The 20,079-nt window shown below is 35.4% G+C and overlaps 1 protein-coding gene and 1 long non-coding RNA gene across 2 annotated transcripts; both read left to right on the top strand.

The window, feature by feature from the left end:
• The first annotated feature begins 1,149 nt into the window (after window positions 1–1,149).
• LOC149630093 (uncharacterized) lies at window positions 1,150–1,841 on the top strand. The gene is made up of 3 exons (XR_016374183.1): window positions 1,150–1,383; window positions 1,455–1,587; window positions 1,652–1,841. It is a non-coding gene; the product is annotated as an uncharacterized LOC149630093 (long non-coding RNA).
• A 6,243-nt stretch (window positions 1,842–8,084) lies between these two features.
• LOC149630092 (uncharacterized) lies at window positions 8,085–14,990 on the top strand. Its single transcript, XM_089851269.1, has 5 exons — window positions 8,085–8,217; window positions 8,446–10,548; window positions 10,618–10,621; window positions 11,524–11,580; window positions 14,782–14,990. Exons 2-5 carry the CDS (start codon window positions 8,806–8,808, stop codon window positions 14,988–14,990), a joined length of 2,013 nt encoding a protein of 670 aa, XP_089707395.1. The 5' UTR covers window positions 8,085–8,217; window positions 8,446–8,805.
• Window positions 14,991–20,079: the final 5,089 nt, after the last annotated feature.

Below are 20,079 nucleotides of genomic sequence, written 5' to 3'. Positions count from 1 at the left end.
GGGGAGGAATCCGAGTTACTCGCGATAAAATGGTTAAGACGTGTTGTTTAAAAAGTTGTAAGAGTATTAGCACGAAAGAGAAACTAAGTTTCTTCGCATATCATGTATGATAACTAACCAAGGTGAAAAAACCAAAGAATTATCCTTGAAATGGCGTCATCTGTGGCTGAAAAAGCTAAGCCTTGGACCCGATTCAATATCGAAACATTCAAGAGTTTGTGCTAAACATTTTCTCTCTGGTTTGAAAACTCTGTCTAATTTGAATCTTAATTAATATTATGTGGGTAATTCATTAAAATGTTTAATTTAGGAGCACCTTCCCAGCTATATGATGAAACGAATCCAGACTGGATTCCAAATAAAAACTTAAATGGGTGTGATGCTAGCGAATATTTACTAACAGAATAAAGTTTTTTTGCTAATAATTCGAAAATTCGTATATTTAAGTCTTTATTTTCCTACTAATTATTATGAATGTGAATGTTTCCAAGTTTAGATTAAAAGACATTTACTGTTTACCTCAGTGCCTTCCGCCATACAATACACCCACATTGTTGAAAATTAAATACGAAATTGATAGCTTACTTAAAGTTCTCATCCTAAAAAACGTACAAACTTCTCTCGAACGAGTTCACGTGCAAACATTTAAATCAATATTATTAGCAGTAGGTGGGATAAAGCCTTCCCAACTATTCTAATCTAAATGACTTTCAAACTTGATAGGGTATTCTAGGAGAGCGGTCGCTCTCTTAGATAAGACCTGATACTGCCTCTAATGCTAAAGGAGGGTTCTTTGATTGGCCGTAACTTTTTTCGTATTGTGTTTGCTGCTTTGAAGTTTTGCCAGTGAGCTAAAATTTGGGCCCTAATTTTGTGGTTAAAATTTCAAAGAGATCCAACTAATAGTTAATTCTATAAAGAATAAAGTTGTTAAGGGTGGTTTTAGAATCCATAAAATAATTAAGACATTTGGTGAAAAATACTATATTCTTCCATAGAGAAAACATGGGATTTTTTTGAAAAATGACCTTAATTGAGATCGTGTATAAAGAAAACTATTCATTCGTTACGTTTGGGAACCATCTTAAATGAAAGATAACAGTCCAGTGCCTTTCCTTAGTTTCATTAAGATAAATTAAGTTTAAGTATTGATTTTTATCATTATTAACACATACTTTGACTTACGTTGTTTTGGGTATTGGAATTACGGCGTTTTACCACTGTTAGAGACACGCATTTTAGCCCTCATTTTTTATATTGGACTTACGGCGTTTGTGTCGTGATTCACGCCGTTAGCGGGATATTAAGCAAGAAAAACATGGCGTTTGAGCTCTCGGTTAAAATTAAAATTTTGGATTTGGAATTAAACTGGAGGCTAATTAGGTATGATTTTTATTGTTTTCACAATAAAAAACGTCAATGAAATTTACTAAAATTAATTTTAAATTTAAAAGGCAACAGAATATTTTATTATTAACCAATTTCGCTAAGCCTCGGTCAAGGTAGCGTTGCCGTTATGTTGATGTTATAGGAATAGGCAACATTAACTTCGGTTGAGATAAAAGCCAGACATTACGAATACTGTTGGTATGTTCAAATTAATTAATTATCTTACTGGTAGATCAATTAATTACTACATTATCTGTGACAGCTAGGACACATCAATCAGCTGTAGGGGTAAATTTTACACCTTGATGATGAAACCTCCGTTGGCTGAACGCTAGCGACAACTTTTCAAGGGAAATAATGACAAAAAGAACTGTATATAGTCTTTCATTTAATAACATTTTATATTTGCATTATTTAAATTTAAATTTTGTATTAAACGTGCAAAAGATTGCTGTTCATTGGTTATCTAACGTGTTTTCTTAATTTTCGACACAGTAACGTAGCTTTTGTATTTTGAGGGCGTGTTTTTTTAAAGGCGTTTATAACACGATGTATAGTTAAAATTATATTTATTTTGGCTTATGTTTAATGTGTAACACACTGTTCAGTGTTACAGTGGTTCTGCAACTAAGCCTTCAAAGTTTCTGAAATTATCGTTGGTAAATATCAAAGAAACGAAAGTGTTCATTTTCAAATATTGTTTCAAACTAACACTCACAGGTCTTGGTTCTGGTTTTAAGGGGATCCATTCTCAGGCTCTTTATTTCATAACGTCTTTTTGTTTGGTTAATTAACATACATTTTGGTTAAATATGGAATACACTAGTTTTTGGTAAGTTTCAGAAATTAACGGAGCCAAATGACCAAGAGATGGATTTAATAGCTTTCATTTCAACATAATTATAACCATATAGATTTAACTTTTTTCGATTGAAATTAGGCCTAAAAAGTCAGGGAAAAGTCTGGGATATTGAAAATGGGCCAAAAAAGTCAGTTCGGAATTGAAAACGGGCCTAAAAAGTCTGGGACAAGTCTGGGAAATTGAAAATGCGCCTAAAAGTCAAGGACAAGTCTGGAAAATTTAAAATGGGCCTAAAAGTCAGGGACAAGTCTGGAAAATTTAAAATGGGCCTGATAAGTCAGCGACAAGTCTGGGAAATTGAAAATGGGTCTGAAAAGTTAGGGAAAAGTCTGGGAAATTGAAAATGGGTCTGAAAAGTCTGGGGAATTGGAAAAGTCACGGAAAAGTCTGGGAAAGTGAAAATGGACCGTTTTAAAGGTGAGGGTAAAAAATATATTAGAGGGAAAGTCTGGATTACAGTGTCAGGGTAACCAGAAAATGTGTTGTCTGACTGTCTGAGATTTGACCAAAGCCCCAAATTCGCCTAGCTTCTTTAAATTTTAAAAAAATATTTTGTTTACAATACGGCTTATAAAATGTTTAGACTTTAATTCATTCAAGAATCATCAGAATTAATTATTCAAGAATCATCAGAATTAATTAATGTCACATAGACTTTAGAAGTATTAATATTGGAGGTTAAAAAGCATTAGAGTTAAACAAATACCGGGCTGCCAGGCTGTCTGTTAGACAACAAAGATGACCATTCTGTTTCTCATCCTCACTTATGAGAAATACACCTCTTCTTTGCCATCGGTCGACGTCATTGATGATATACATACATAAATATATTACGGATTCTACGGAAGTTAACGGTCAGTTTCAAAGTACTGATGTAAACTGAGCCAGCTTTTATCATTACAATAACATTCAAATAAAGGCGGGAAGAATTAAAGGTTCGCTTTCAATTTTAAATTTTGTTTATTTTAAACATAGAGTCAAAAAGAAAAACTGCTGGAAAAAATTATTTTAAATCATAAAAAAAAATTATAATGTTTATACAATTTAAAAAAGAAATTATAACGTTTTATAATGTTTATACAATTTAAAAAAGAAATTATAACGTTTATACAATTTATAAAAAAAAAATAAAAAAAAATTATATATGTTTAAAAATTCGGCTTTTCCAGAACCTATGTGAAACATAATCTCAACATTATTTTTTCATTCAAGGAAAAAAATTATTAGTGACTTACACTTTATTTTTTTGTTTTTTAACTTTTTTCTTCACCTTCCTCCATTTTTTTTCTTCTTCATCAATTTTTTTATTTTCCTCAATTTTTTTTCATTTTCCTCTCTTTCTTCCTTTTTTTCTTCTAATATTTGATGGATATAAAATTAATTGACATTAACTACGAATATTGTCCTACTATTCTGCTATATATAAGCTTGACAAAAGAACACTATTCCATAGCCCTATCAGTGTTGCCACAAGTCAGCAAAATTCTGGGAAACCAGAAGAAAATTTATTTTTGCTTAAACGCAATTGTTTATTAATATCACAAATGCTTATACTTAAACCAATAAAAATAACAATTGTAATTGTAGGGAAAGACGCGAAATAGTAAAAGATAAGCGTAGTGCCTAGAAACGCTAGGAAATAATATACCAAAAAAGTCGAAAAATAGTAAAATACTTTCAGGCAATTTGAATTTGAAAATTTATGGCAACGCCTTCTATAAATAGTTTTAAATTATAACTTATAAGGATGTTTTTTTCCATTAAAAGACCCAGGTAAATTTATAAAATTATTTTCTTGTCCTACCTTCTTTATTTCGGCAATTTTTGGCAATATGCCCCGGTTTTTTGCAGATATAACATATCCTTTTCCCTTTTCTTCCGCCAGTACTTCCGCCTCTACGCCCACCTCCTCCCCTTCCTCCACGTCCTCCTCCACCATAAAAACTAACCATACATCCTTTATTAAAGTGGTTCACTACGTTTTCCATTTTCTAAGCCTAAATCAATAAACGATAAATTATTTATTTGAAACAACATAAAAATATCATTATTTTCCATATATTTTTAAACTTGGCAACAAAATTAAGTGTTGCAAATTCTAATTTTACGCCAGAGCTTAAAAAAATAGCAAATTATGACATATTTAATTATTATATTTAAGAACTTACTTTCAGTTGAACAGTTGAAGAGACTTCAGGTTTGAAAATTAGGCCTAAAATGACCTTAAGCTATTGGCTATCGCCAATGAGATCCTATATGCTATCGCGAAAAAGCGACGCGCCACCTAGCGGTAATTTTGGTAACTGTTCTAACGGAGTAAGATTTCCTCAGGCTCCCGGCCGAGGCGAGGCTTAAGTTATCATAGGAGGATCATAACATGGCGCCTAGCAAAAAGTATTGCAGTGTCCCACAATGTAATAATTCTAGATTAAAACTAAATATCCCTGGGTTTAGTAGGCATAGTTTTCCTAATGAAAACAAGATGCGTAAAGAATGCCAACGTATCCTAAACATTGGAAAAGATATTTCAAATCACATGGTTGTATGCAGTTTACATTTCAAGAAGACTGATTACTTTTTTCCTAGTATGTTCTTTTTTTTAAGTATTAAGAATTTAAGACCAGCCTTTAATGTATTTCTATTTCAGATATACCGACTTGGAACTTACCCTTCAAAATGTTTGCCTATATTGACCAACGACAAAATTATTTCCAAAGATATTAGAAAGAAAGTTAATGGAAGGAAAAAAAGGGCTGATAATCGACAAATAAAAATTAAAAGTGATGCAGAACCGTCAACTTATAGGCAGTCGAGTTCAGGAAGAGAAATAGAAGATGCCCCAGAATCCACTGACAAACAAGCAAATATTGAATTTGATTTGCATGCTCCCGAACCTGAGGTCTGTGAGCCCTTACATCAAGAGAGAAAAGATGTTTCAGTGCAAGTAAACACCTACTTTTCTCAATCCTTTAGTATTATGAATTCAGTTAAAACTGAGAAGGATTTAAGCCGTATGACCGGTATCACCAATTTCAAATTATTTTACGCCATTGTGGAATCTATGACAATGTTAATAAATTTCAAAGCTCAGATCCCAATAGAAGGACTATTTCTTCTCCTTTTAATTAAAATTAAACTAAACTTGTCGTTCCCAGTTCTTTCTACTATGTTTAATATGGCAGATACCAGTTGCCGCAGATACTTTAAACAAACAGTGTTTATTGTCGTGGATGTTTTTAAATGCGCAATCAAATGGCCTTCAAAGGAAGATATCATTAATAGCATGCCCCAATGCTTTAAAGACTTTGAAAAAACTGTGGTGGTATTGGAATGTACCGAAATTCAAATAGAGAAATCTAAATGCCTTAAAAGTAGAATCTTGTCTTATTATAAAGGTAATCACATTGTCAAAGTTTTGGTCAGAGTTTCTCCTGCTGGTTCGATTATATTTTTGAGTAGAGCTTATGGAGGAAGACCATCTGACAAATTTATCACTTTACACAGTAAAGTGTTGGACATATTAACACCTAATGTTGACGCATGCATGGTAGATAAAGGATTGAGAATAGAGACCGAATGTTTAGAAAGAGGAATTGAAATTTTTATAGCGCCATTTCTGAAAAAAAAAATAAACAGTTTACAGGAACAAAATCCCTCGAAAAACTTGAAATTAGCAAAAGCAAGAATGCATGTAGAGAGAGCGATACAAAAATTGAAACTTTTTTCCATCTTTAATGAAAAAATGGATTGCGAGATGACGTCTCTCATTAACCCCATGTTTTTGATTGCAGCTGGTATTGTAAACTTGTCATCACCAATATTTGATGAAGTTAGATTTTAATAAAATGGACATTTGGTTTTTAAAAAATTATTTTAATTGTGACTCAGTTTTACAATTGTATCCCACTAATTTTGGCAACAAGAAAATAAAATAAACATGTAACTTTTTAACCAATACAAAAAATTTGTCTTTTTTTACAACTGTGACTCTTATGTCGTTGTTGAATTTTTTTCCTTTAAGTGATCAAGCGACATTGTTCAAAATTTAAAAATGCCATTCCCCAACAGAATCTGTCCGTTATATTTATGTTTCTTCCAGAGCTGTGCTAATTAATTAGTTAGCTAATTAAATTTCTAATTAATTAGCAACATTTACTAATTGAAAATGGTAATTGAATTTTAATTACCTTAGTGCTAATTGAGAAGTAATTCTAATTAATTAGTATGAATCGGAAAGGTAATTATCTAATTAAAATCTAATTAGATTTAGGAATAACTAATTAGCCAATTGGATTTTCAATTAATCTTTAACGCCAATTTGTTGTAAAAAATCGAGGAATTAATACTTGATTCATCTATTTGAATATGAAAAAGCCTTATTATATCAATGAGGAAATCTTGGTGCAACTCTAAATTTTTCAGCTCCTCAAATATGAGAGAATACTAGTACTAGTAGAAAATTTCGTAGTTCGCAACTGCCCCATTTCGAAATTTCGACTGTTTTACCTATTCGAATTAATAGCAGTGCGCATGTATTTACTACTCAGGAGTCCATTATAGGAACTGTGGCAAGAAAATGAAGAAATGAGACAAATTTTAACCTGACGGAAGTCTTGAGGCTTGCCTCATTTTTCGAGAATAATTCATGGCTTCCGTACCTGTTTTTCAATGGCATTAAACCATTAAACTTTGCATTACCAGAGTACTAAATCCATGGGCACTTTTAAACTTTTATGTTTACTTATGGTTTCTTTTTTAAATTAATTAGAAAATAGTAATTCTAAATAATTAGCTTGATAAATAAATGTCTAATTTCTAATTGAATTGAATTAGTTTCTATGTCTAATTGCTAATTGGCTAATTAATTTCATCATAAATATTTCCCTAATTGCTAATTGGCTAATTAATTAGTTTATAAATATTTCCCTAATTGCTTATTGGCTAATTAATTAGTTCATAAATATTTCCCTAATTGCTTATTGGCTAATTAATTAGTTCATAAATATTTCCCAAATTACTAATTCTAATGCAATTAGTTTTCAGCTAATTAGCACAGCTCTGGACTTTCTTCTCCAAAACATTCTTCTTCTCCTTCCACTTTTTGATTAAGGCAACAATTGACAGGGTGGCTCGTTTAGTGGGACACCTTATTTCCTATAACAATGCAGTGCTCGTATATATTGAGTAGCACATCGAGGCAGAGAATCTTTCCCATCTCTACAACATCCACTTCTGATCTTTTTCTTCTTTCGCTTGCTTAATTATTTTTGAGTGTAGATCCTTGGCAATTTCTTTCAAACGGCAAAACTACTCACTGTTCACTTTGAGTTTACATTCTTGGCCCAAAGAAGTTGCGCTTACGTCCTCAAGAGACTCAAGCAGTAAAACAACCAAACAGTGTTTTCATTTTCCCCTTTATCTTTACCTTTCAATTGAGTGATTATTTGATGAGGCTCAGCCCCTTGAAGATCGCTAGTTTTACTTAAGCAAAGCTCTACGATTGTTAAGCCTCGGTCGTCTCTACTTTGTTACCTTTGTATGCCGTATAATATGACGTGCTTGTAATTGTATACCTGTTCTACTTCTATTAGACATCGTTTTTGGTCTCCTTAGTTGTAATCCGCGTACTTATATTCCAAACAAAGTTACCTTTAGCTTGTTAACATTTAAAATTCTTAATTCTTAGGTAAACACATCGTACCCTGTTGAAGCGGCCATTTTGAAAACACTGCAGCGCCAGCGCCCCTATATTCAGTGGCGATAGCCAATTAGTTCAGTTCAGCTTTTCCCCATTCGTAACCAATCAAGTCAGAAAAACCAACCAAATACTGCAGAAAAATTTACGGGAAAAAACGCAGACAAGATTGGGCCGGATTCACGTGGACACGTGGTTCACCCATCTTTAAGCCTATTTTTGTGCTGTACGTTTTGTCAAGGGGTTTGCGTTGTTAAAAGGCAATCTCATAGTAAGTTTAAATAATCTTCTTTAAACTTTAGAAACGTATTTAGGATTTTATTATCCTTTTTGGTACATAAATAGTACTAATTACTTTGACGCAAGTGTTATTCTTTCATTTGAGTTATTCATTCGAGTGTTTATCATTGCGCTCGAGTGTATTGTATTTAACAAGTTTTTTATGTATATGTAATACATTGTATTACGATATTAAAACCTAATTTTTTATGTTTTGTAGTACAACATCTAAATCTGAGTGTACTTTGGATTCACAGTTCTGGGTGTGTAGCAAATACCCATTTATTTTCAATCTTTTGCAGGTACAAACTGTTCTGCGTGAACCAATTAATTGGATATCTTTGTGATTCCAAAGTGTTCTACGTGAACCAATTAATTTGATATCTTTGTGATTCCAAAGAGTTCTGTGCGGACCACTATATTGGATACCTTTACGATTCCAAATTCTACTGTGTGAACCATCTAATTGGATTCAATATTTAAATGTTTCTCGACAAAGAGTTAAGAAACAAAAAAGACGTCAACACTTTTTGAAATTGCAAGTTGCTTTGAAAAAAAACAAGTTAAACAACTTGTGAATATGAATTACTACTTGAAAAGCAAGGAGTATCATCAGAAAAGAAATTCAAAAAACAATGTGACGCGCAAATCTCCGATTGAGAGAGCAAAGAAAAATAAGAGAACTTTGCCCTCAGGTGGCGTCACTAATGTTCTGGTAAAAAAGAAAAAGCCCAATAAGAAACCTTTTCCGCTGGGCAAAAAGGGTTTCCCAATAAAAACCCTCAATAAAGGAATTTTTAAAACAAGAAACAAGAAAATCATAGCTGAAAGTTTCAAACGATTTTTAGTGAAAAGGCTCACTGAAAGATTATCTGCGACAAAATCTTTGGACAGTTTGACTAGAGAGGGGAATTCAAAGTTACTCTCTCGAAACCTAAAATGCCAATTGTTAGCGGGTAAAATTTTACAATTGAAAAGGCAATTATATTCGGCATACAATTACCATCTTACAGGGATGGTTAGTGAATTTAAAGATATTGCCGGGAGAGTCCAAAAAATTGGGTCTGTTAATCAGGACAATTTAACGGATGTTGTGGGTGGTAAAAGGCTTCACAGTAGTCTCAAAGAGGCCTATTTCCATGAAACCACCTATTACCCAATTGGAAATAATGGAAAAATACTGAAAAATGACCACGAATTACGCTATGCCAAAGTTATCCAACTTGATGCTGATGGGCATGTTCGTAAAGTGCTGAGAGACTGTGTTATCAATGGCAATAAAGAATTGTTCGTTGACGAAACGGGCAATTTCGTTGACATTAATAATAACAACAAAGCTGATGATGTTGAGAGAGTCTTTCAAGTAAATGATTCGGGAGTGGTTACGAACCTTTTCAACATTGTTGAAACTGAGGAGAAGAATCCGAAAAGAAATTTCGTGGTCAATGAAAGTGGTCTTATTGAAACTAAACCCAAAACCGTTTATTGGGAATGCAGTGATATATGTAATGTTCGAACTAGAGCCATTGCGAAAGTGCTAACTTTCATAAATACGGTTGCAAATGCGAATGAAAAATCACTGACTAAAATTTTTGAGTCAGATTTGGACGTTTGCGATTTAAGAAATAAATATTGGTCTAAATCCAACGTGTCTACTCTAACACCAGATGGTTCTGAGATCGTGGTGAGAATAATGCCATTCCTGGGACACATGGCTTATTGCGCTGATAGTCAAGACTGTCAAAGCCATTTACGTCCTTTTGCTGAACTGGCTCCTCATTATTCGGGAATTAGAACAATTTTGAATAATATTTATCACGTGAAGGCGTTGGTTAACGCGTTAACAAAGATTTCGAATGAAATTGAAAGTGGTGATTATGATTCTCTCACCAAAATCATGAGGGAATTGAGAAAAATCCTTGCCGCACGAGGAAAAAATGTAAATAACGAGCAAAACAACGCGTCCACAGGGAGCGAAAACGCTCCAAGACCGAGTCTTGATGAAAGCGAAAACTTGAATCTTTACGAAACTCAATTCGTTCGAGCGGCGTTAAATAATAACGAATTTCATGACACTCCCTGTGACTGCTGCCAAAGATTGTTGAAAAAGTCTGATTTAAGAGCCATAGAAAAAATGGTAGACAGTGCTGTTTTCGATAACGAGGCCTATCTGATATTAAGAGCTGGATGGATAATGAACAATTCAGAAACTAGAGAGGCAGACAAGCTTCTATGCCGTTACTGCTCTACGGATTTACGAAAGGGAAAAGTTCCCATCAGATGCTTCCTGAACAACTTGTTGGTTGACAGTCCTCCGCCAGATGTCACTGATTTAAACATGTTTGAGAAAGTTTTAATACAGCTTGTGAAGCCCTTCCATACTGTGGTGCAGTTCGGTACGGTTAAAGCTTTAAAGGGAAGAGTAATTTATCTTCCAATACCCGTGGAGAGTAATTTGAAGATGATTCCCAAGACATTGCCCAAAAATCACGAACTGCATATCTTGGTTAATGGCGTTCCCACTGCGAACAAAAAGGTTTGGACACAGGTTGTTTGCCTCGAAAAAGTGTTGAAAGCGTTCACTGTGCTGAAAAATATTAATCCTTTGTATAAAGACATTGATATTTCGGCAATAAACGAGAAATATATTTGTGGAACGCAAGAAATTGATGGAAATGAAAATTCATTGACTCCCCATAAATTACTGAGCGTAACAGATCCACTTGCGTTGATTAACGATGGATCTGATGCGGTGACACGCGCTTCCGCTGCGCTTCCAACAGAAGGGCCAGCGGATAGTCTTCACGACGTCCAACGTGTCCAAAACGCTTCGAACATGCAGGAGCTGGATAAAAATCAGTCTAGCCTTGCACCAGGCAACGTCTACAAAATTTTAACACAGCCCGAGGCTTTGTTGCGAAAACTTTCTGAGGGTGAAGCCAATGATCTGTACGATCACTACTCTATTCATCCGGTGAACGTCCAACCACCGAAAGATTTATTGACCGCTTACCAAATGAAGCGCGTCGAAGCCGAGCCAGTTAGCACTTGGGAAGTTGGGACAAAAACTTCGAATACTTGAGCTTCGTTCATTTGTTCCCCAAGGGTCGCTACGGCAAGCATGATGATAGACCATTTGGGAAATTAACTGAAACAGAGTATCGTTTATCTCGTCTTTTGAACAAAAGTCCAATTATTAGAAGAGATTACGCCTATATGTTTCATTCTTATCAAGAATGCGAAATGAAGGCGATCTCTAGCAGTTTGAACTACGTTCTTTGTGTTAAAAAACCCATAGCAATTGCGGTTGAAAACTTGCTCAGTCGCGTTGAATCCGGCGATAAAGAACTTGAGAGTAATTTAGCCACTTTCTTGGGTCATATTCGAGGAACTAAGGACTACTGGTACAGGGTCCTTAGGTGCGTTTTGGCGATGATACGGGAATTTGGTCCTCCCACGTGGCTCTTGACTTTTAATCCGGCCGAATACGATGATTTGGAACTGCACGATCACTTGAGAAAAATTAATTCAGACGTTCCAGGAGTAGAATCGATGACGGTGGCTGAATTGTTGAATTTCGACCCACTTAGCGTCAATTTGCACTTTCACAACAAAGTTCGTACGCTGCTAAACAACTTTGTTTTGTGTAAGCAAAATCCAGTTCTTGGCATGATAGAACATCATTTTTGGCGGGTTGAATACCAATCACGAGGTTTACCTCACTACCACATGCTATTGTGGGCCAAGGACGCTCCAAAGATCGGAACTTCTTCGACCGAGACTATTTTGGATTACGTGCAAAAACACGTCACGTGTTCGATGCCAAGCGCATCGGTAAGTCCGGAACTGCACCGGCTGGTAAAAAAATTCCAAACACACAAATGCACCTCCAGTTGTTATAAGAAGGTGAAAAATTCTAAAAAAGGATTGAAAGTGTGTCGTTACGGCTTCCCTCGAAACGTAACAAACGTTGCCACTATGAATTCCGTTAGATCAGTTACTCGTCACCGTAAAATGAAAAAGGTGCAGAAACGACTGTACGACTTGCCGAGAAAACAGCACGAAGTTTTAATCAATGATTATAATCCCGCGATACTTTTGGCTTCCAAAGCCAACATGGATTTGCAATTTGTCGCTGACAAATCGGAAATAGTGGCAAACTATGTCACGGCGTACGTGACAAAGGGAGACCGGGCTGACATGGACCAAACTTTTGCCGAGTTAGAGCACGAAAGTTTGTCCAAAAGATTATTTGCCTATAGATTGAAATCACTGACTTCTAAGTCAGTAGGCATATACGAAGCTATGTATCTTATGTTGGGCCAAGACCTTTACAATAAATCCGACAGCACTAAATTTATAAACACAAACTTGAAAGAAAACCGATCGAGAGTTTTGAAAGGTTACAAGGAACTCGCACGTTTGAGGGAAACTGACCCCGAAAGCAAGGACACTTGCCAAAAAGGGTTCGTCGACGTGAAGTATCCGAATCGTCCCGACAGCTTGGAAAATCTTAGTTTGCGGGAATTTGGTCAGTTTTACGATTATGCGAAGCACTCTGAAGTGGCCGATAAAAATGCGAGTGTAATCGTGTTGAAAAACAATCTGGGTTTCATGAGAAAGAGAATTAAGCCCTACATAGTAGAGCACTACATTCACGACCCGATAGAGGAGAAAGAAAAGTATTGTCACGCTCTACTGATCCTCTTCAAACCGTGGCGCGACGAAAATGAGCTATTGGGCGAGTTTGAAACCTACGCGGATGCTTTCGAAAACTCGCTTTCAGTGTTGAAAGACATGAGAGAATATCACGAGAAACTCTCGGTTTCCAAAGAAGTTGAAAAGAAACGGAAGGCTTCTAAAAAGGCGCAAGAGCCAGAAACCATAGTCTCGGAGATTGAAAGTGACGACGATGAAAATGCACTGCAAGGGAAGGAAATCGTTATCGAAACGGAACATGCGATGGCTGATGTGGAAGCTGCCATGGAAATGAATTTCGAGACTGTTGTTGACAATGTGGCGTTACTAAACTCGGATCAAAGGAGAATTTATGATCACATCATGGATCACTTCTCCCAAGAGGGAGAAAAATCTGGAAACAAGTGCCTTTTTGTGTCGGGACCTGGTGGCACTGGCAAATCGTTTCTTATAGACACTCTCGCCAACGCCGTAAGGCGACGCTTTCAAAATCCTGCTAGCGTGGCAATTGCCGCGCCAACGGGTTTGGCAGCATTAAATGTTAATGGCGTAACATTACACAGATTACTAATGTTGCCAGTAGTTCATAGGCATATCGCCGAATACCATTCCCTGAGTTCTGACAATATGAGCATTATGAAAGAAACTTTGGGAAATTTAAAACTGTTAATTATTGATGAAATTTCTATGGTCTCGTCGGTGTTACTGACTCACGTTCACTTGAGACTGAACGAATTTTGGGAAATGAACCAACCATTTGGTGGAGTTGTATTTTTCCTTGTTTTGGGAGACTTTTTCCAATTGCCTCCGGTTCAAGGAAATCCCGCGTTTATCAAAATCTCTTCCGAAGAAGCCAGACTCAGATTCAATTGCATCGGAGGAAGTGATCTTTGGAAGTTTTTTAAATACGATGAACTAACGCAAAATGTTAGACAAGCCAACGACCAAAGTTACGGCGACATTCTAAGCAGAGTTAGAATTGGAAATATTTCCGAAGCTGATGCTGCAACCTTAGAATCTAGATTGGTTGAGGGAGGAAGAAACATCGAGGTGTCTATGGAGCTTTTCATTAAGCTGTCCAATGAAGGGTTTCAACCAACTTGTTTGATGCCTAAATTAGCCATGTGCGAAAAATTCAACTTTGAAATGCTGCGAAAAAGCGGCGAGAAAGTTGAAGGCATTCCTTGTCAGGATAGACTCGCAGACTGTGACAAAAAAATGAATAAAAACATTCTCGGGAGGTTGCAAAGGCTTGAAAACGAACCGTCAAAAACGGGCGGTTTGGAGAGCAAGTTACTTCTTTGCGTTGGCTGCCGAATAATGGTCAGAAGGAACATCAGTTTCGAAAAAGGCGTTGTAAATGGTACGATGGGTTTCGTAACTGGATTCAAGAAGGATGAACAAGGAAACGTTACTGGTATTTTTCTCAGAGTAGATCGCGAACCGAATAACGACGATGATATCTCAGATTTTTTAGTTGAGAAAATTAGCGTTAAATTTTTGCTCATGGCAAAAATTTACATTAAGCGCTCCTAGTTTCCCGTCATCCTGGCGTACGCTATTAGGATACACAAAAGCCAAGGCATGAGTTTAAAATGCGCCATTATGGATTTAGGTCCGAATTTATTCGGAACCGGCATGGCGTACGTCGCTTTATCAAGAGTGACGTCTTTAGCCGGACTCCATCTATTACAGTTCGATCCGACTAAAATTAAGGCGGATGGACGAGCCATAATGGAGTATAACAGGCTTCGCAAAAAATATAGGCCAGATCTGCCTCTATTGAAAATAACGGAGTCAAAACAAAGCCGAGGTAGAAAAAGAAGTGCACCTACTCTATCTAAAAGCCTTTTTGAAGGCGAGGAAGAGAGATGTGACGATACGGCGCAGGAAATGCCGAAGAAGAAAAGGAAGGACCAACAGAGTTTGGATAGTTTTCCCGTGAAAGGTTTAAATAACGATGATCAAGTGACATGCTATTCAAATAGCGTTTTGCAACTACTGTTATTAGTGCCCGAATTAAGAGAATTGGTCAAATCTTACAACGGATCATTCGTAGAAAAATAAGTTTTACGCTGCCTCCATAACGCAATAAACGACATCGAGAGTTCTCAAGGTAGTTTTAGCCGTAAAGGCTTGGAACTGAGAATTGCTGTTTCGTAATCACTTTTCGCTAAATGAGCAACAAGACGCCAGTGAATTTTTGATGGTTCTCTTGACGACACTAAGCCAAGAAATGGAAGCCGATTACTCTAAGGCTCTAAAAGATCTTTTTTGGTCAAAGTCTCGAAACGTTACCAAATGCCCCAAATGTCAAGTTGAACAAAATTCGGAAAACATTGTTCAAAGCAACATTTTCAATCTTCCACTAGAAAACCGAGATAAAATTGATTGGAAATCTTTAGAAAAAAGGATGAGATTAACAGAAATGCGATGCGTATTTTGTGATAATCCTACAATACAAGAGCGTGATGTATTGATATCCAGCGGAAAGTACGTATTTCTGTGTCTTCTACGTGGAGATTACAAAGATGGTCGACCAATTAAGATTTCGACCAAAATATCAAGTTTCGAAAATCAAAAAGTCACAATGAACAAGATGCTTTTTAAAACTAAAGGGGTGATTATTCATAAAGGTGAATCGTTAGCCGAGGGACATTATGTGAACTTTGTGAGAAAAGACAACGGCTGGTACGAGGTCAGCGATACTATGATTAGAAAAAGAGAGAGATTCGTCAGTAACTTGACTGACGTCACTGTTCTGCTTTTGGAAAGAGTATAGACATTTTAAAGGGAATGTTAAGCTCCCGGATTCCTTAAAAAAATGAACCCGTAGTAAACCCTAAAATTAATGTTATGTATCAGATGGTTTCACGTCCTGCCAGAGATGTACCAATAGTTTCATATTACCTTAAGAGTAATTCATGACTAGGTAAAATTATAGGCCCTCGAAAAAGTTTAAGGTTTACGTTGGTTCAAGGTTCATTTCGGAGTTGTCTTGGCAATAGCTGTGAAAAGGGAGCGGAGGGAGACTTGTTGGGCCGGTGTTATACAGAAGAAAGCTATATAGGATAAAAAATGTAACTTTTTTTAAGAAAGATTATCGTTCGCCTCGAAATTCAAACGTAATTATTTTTTAAGTTTTGTAGTACATCATCTAAATCTGAGTGTACTTTGGATTCACAGTTCTGGGTGTGAAGCGTGTACCCATTTATTTTGAATCTTTTGCAGGTACAAAGTGTTCTTTGTGAACCACTCTATTGGATATCTTTGTGTTTCCAAAGTGTTCTGTGAGAATCACTCTATTGGATATTTTTGTGATTCCAAAGTGTTCTGTGTGAATCACTCTATTGGATATCTTTGTGATTCCAAAGTGTTCTGTGTGAATCACTCTATTGGATATCTTTGTGATTCCAAGGTGTTCTGTGTGAATCAGTCTATTGGATATCTTTGTGATTCCAAAGTGTTCTGTGTGAATCACTCTATTGAATATCTTTGTGATTCCAAAGTGTTCTGTGTGAACTGTTATATTGGATAACTTTACGATACATCCTGCCAGAGATGTACAAATAGTTTCGTATTACCTTAGAGTAATTCATGACTAGGTAAACTTATCGGCCCTCGAGAAAGTTAAGGGTTTACGTTGGTTCAAGGTTCATTTCGGAGTTGTCTTGGCAATAGCTGTTAAAAGGGAGCGGAGGGAGGGTTGTAGGGCCTAGCTATTGCTACGAGAGAAAAAAACCACGAATCTTGCTTTAATTATAGAATTTCCAAGAGGTAAAAAGAATAAAAGCGTAACCCCTGTTAGTAAAGCGTTGCAATGAAATTTAATTTCTTAATAAGCTCGTAAAAAGGCTACTTAAAACTGAACAGACTTGTTGAACTGAAATTTAGACACTAGTATCCAAATTTTAAACCAATATCAATTCCAATTAATTTTTTCAAAGGGTTCACTAAATATCAGTTTCACAACTTCATTACCAACGCTCTACATATTTTCACGTTAAGAAACTCTTTAAATTTATACATTTACTCATTTTAAAAAGTTAAAAAAATCTAAACTAATTTTAAGTAATTACAACTAGAACACCCAAATAGCTTAAATTTTATTTTTAAATAATATCTTTTATTATATCCTTTTCCTTGAATAATTTTGTATAATATACCAGTAATAGTATTTTGGCTAAGAAATATATGGACTAATTTAATTGTCTGATTAACTAACACTCTACACTTTGTGTAAAAATTGATTTTAAAGTGTAATAGAACTTTTCACTATTGTCGTCACTAAAAAAATATAGACATTGCCCCATAAACAAAAAATAACTAAACTATTTTTTTCAATCAAAATATTCCAGGACGTTTTGCATATTCTCTCAGTGTTTCTAAACAGCTAGGGTAATCTATCTGCGTAATAGGTGACGTTTCCTATAAATCAAAAGGGTAGAATTTGCAAAAATTTTCTGTAAAATTTAAAAAAAAATAATTTTAAGTTTAATAACCATTTCATTGTCTTCTTGGTAACCCATGCACGCAGTGTTCTTTATGTTTAAGCTAATAGTTACGTTACAAAATTTTAAAAACATAGCCTAAAATTATATATTTTAATGCACATATAATAGCCAGTAAATGGTTAAGTTTTACTTCAACCCGCCCCCCACGCCATTTACACAACTAATATAACCAAGTACAACATTCTTTCGACAAATCAGTAATTTCCTATCGTATCAACATGCGCCAACAGAAAGATATTTCATCATAGCCAACACGAGTAATATAAATACTTAAAATGTACAGTTAAAAATACGATGACCAATAGAACTTCCCGAACTATCATTTTGAAAAAAAAAACCAACAAGACCTACGACAGAAACGACATATCAAGAAATATCCATATTCAATTTCTCTACTGATATTCAGACGCTTTGGATTGGCACGTTCAAAGAGTGAAAGTGACTTTGGATTAAGAACAACAAAGATGTACAAAGAAACAACCTTTGTGTTGGCTTCATCTATACCAATTCCAAAAAATATATCCCAATGCTTCAACTTCGCTACATAACTCCTTTACGACTTGGCAAGCGGTCCACAAATAAAATAGAAGCTCGTAAAAGGATTCGCAAAATAACTTCTTCAAACAAAAGTTGCCTAATAACGGCTGTATATGTACTGTCGGAAGTTTAGCCTAGCTTCTGGGCGACAAAGTTTTGAGGGAATAAGGGACTTGTCAGAATGCTTACCCAACAGGAACTGACTACCCCGTGTCCGAGGGTGGTGAAACACCCCAAATCCCCCTTCCTTCACCACCCGATTAAACCTCAATTACTTCACTCGTTAATCTTTCATCACCGTGGACTATCAATTCAATTTGCATTGAAACTTCGTAGTTCAAACCATCGCAATTCAATTTGCATTGAAACTTCATAAATTAGAACCATCGCAATTCAATTTGCATTGAAACTTCATAATTAAAACCATCGCAATTCAATTTGCATTGAAACTTCGTAATTAAAACATCGCAAAGAACGATTGACAAACAAAAGAAGCTCTATGAAATCGGTAATTAAAGATGTGAATTAATGACACTCACTCACCAACCACTAACGCTATCATGCAATAATAATGAATACGAAAAATGTTTGTGAAATGAATTAGATTTATCACTAACAATTAAAGGGTATCTGAACTACTCATATTTTACATCAACATATCAGTACGCTTTTAAAAAGCATGTTTAAAAATGTTAAAGGTGATTTATCAAAGACACCCCTCCCCCCCTTTATAGGAGACAAAAAATTACGGTTTTTCTGGCAACTAGGCTATTATAAATTCCCAATTTGAAAGTACTAGGATTAAATGTATATGAACACTTTTTAAAAATGGAATCTTTCACTTGAGAGATTATCAAAATTATTATAGGCATTCAACATTAATGTTGGACTTTTAAGTCCATCCTTCACGTATGATTGTCTTTGAAAATTTCATTAATCTCTTCAATGATTCCATAGTGAAACTTACATTTACCACTGAATTGAAAATTTTACGAGAACAAATCACAAAATATTTTAAAAACCATTCTGGAGACAAATATTAAATTTTCCTTCGGAAGCTACGAATAAAACCTTATAAAATACGCAACTATTAGCTTAAACATGGAAAACAAAAAAATTTTATAATACAATTTATAATAACAATTCAACCATGGGAATTTAAGCCCAAATTAAATCATGTAAATAAATGCAGCTATACCAAACCAAAAGTGTACATAAAATAAATCTTTTGTGCATTAACAGAACATCATCATACGTGTTTAAAGCTTTTAAAACACTCAAAAAACTAAATATTCGTAATGTAATTTAATTCTTTAATGATTCACGAGGAATAATTAAACAAAAGTTAACTTCAAAATTCCTGATAATGTTATAATTATTTATTAAAAAACTCTTTTCTTGAATAAAATTATTGATCATTATTTTTATAGTTATTAAATTACTGTAATCAAGACCTAAATAGCTGACAACACGTAATTTCACTATTCATTTCATAAGTATAAATAAATAGTTATTTCAAATGCTTAATGCTAAAGCTGCCCTAACACGGTGCCTAATATTCTACCCTACAATTTTTACCTCTCCGAGTGACGTATGTCACGGAGAGGTTCTGTAACGATCGTGTGTGTCTGTCTGTGTGTGTGTGTGTTTGTGTGTGTGTGTGTCTGTTGTTACACCCATGTGACCGCGTTCGCAGTTTCCAAATCGGAGCAAACGTGTTCGCCATTTCCGAACTGCATTCACAGTCACGGAAATGGCTCCTCTACTTGAGTTCTCACACCACCATCTTCTGGTCTTTGTCCATTCCACACTGACACCAAACTGTACATACTGGCTTCTAATCACCACCATCTTCTGGTCTTCGTCCAATCCACTTGGACACCAGTCTGTACATACTGGCTTCTAATCACCACCATCTACTGGTCCGTCTATTCCACATAGACAACAATCTGTCGCATTGGCTTCTAACTCCATCGTCATAGTTTGGTTTAAGACATTCGCAGCGATCAGCTAGGGTTACGAGAAACGTCTAGCCTCCCTAGGGTGGGTTGTCCACCAAAGGTTTTCGCAATTGCGGTTGTTCTTGCTTTTAACTTAAGTTCGAC

Source organism: Phalangium opilio, unplaced genomic scaffold (assembly GCF_054372755.1).
Source record: "Phalangium opilio isolate 3A_F unplaced genomic scaffold, DU_Popi_V2 ptg000103l_1, whole genome shotgun sequence".
NCBI classification, from domain to species: Eukaryota; Metazoa; Arthropoda; class Arachnida; order Opiliones; family Phalangiidae; genus Phalangium; species Phalangium opilio.
Note: the sequence above shows the minus strand (reverse complement) of the source record. Positions and strands in the feature narration are given on the sequence as shown.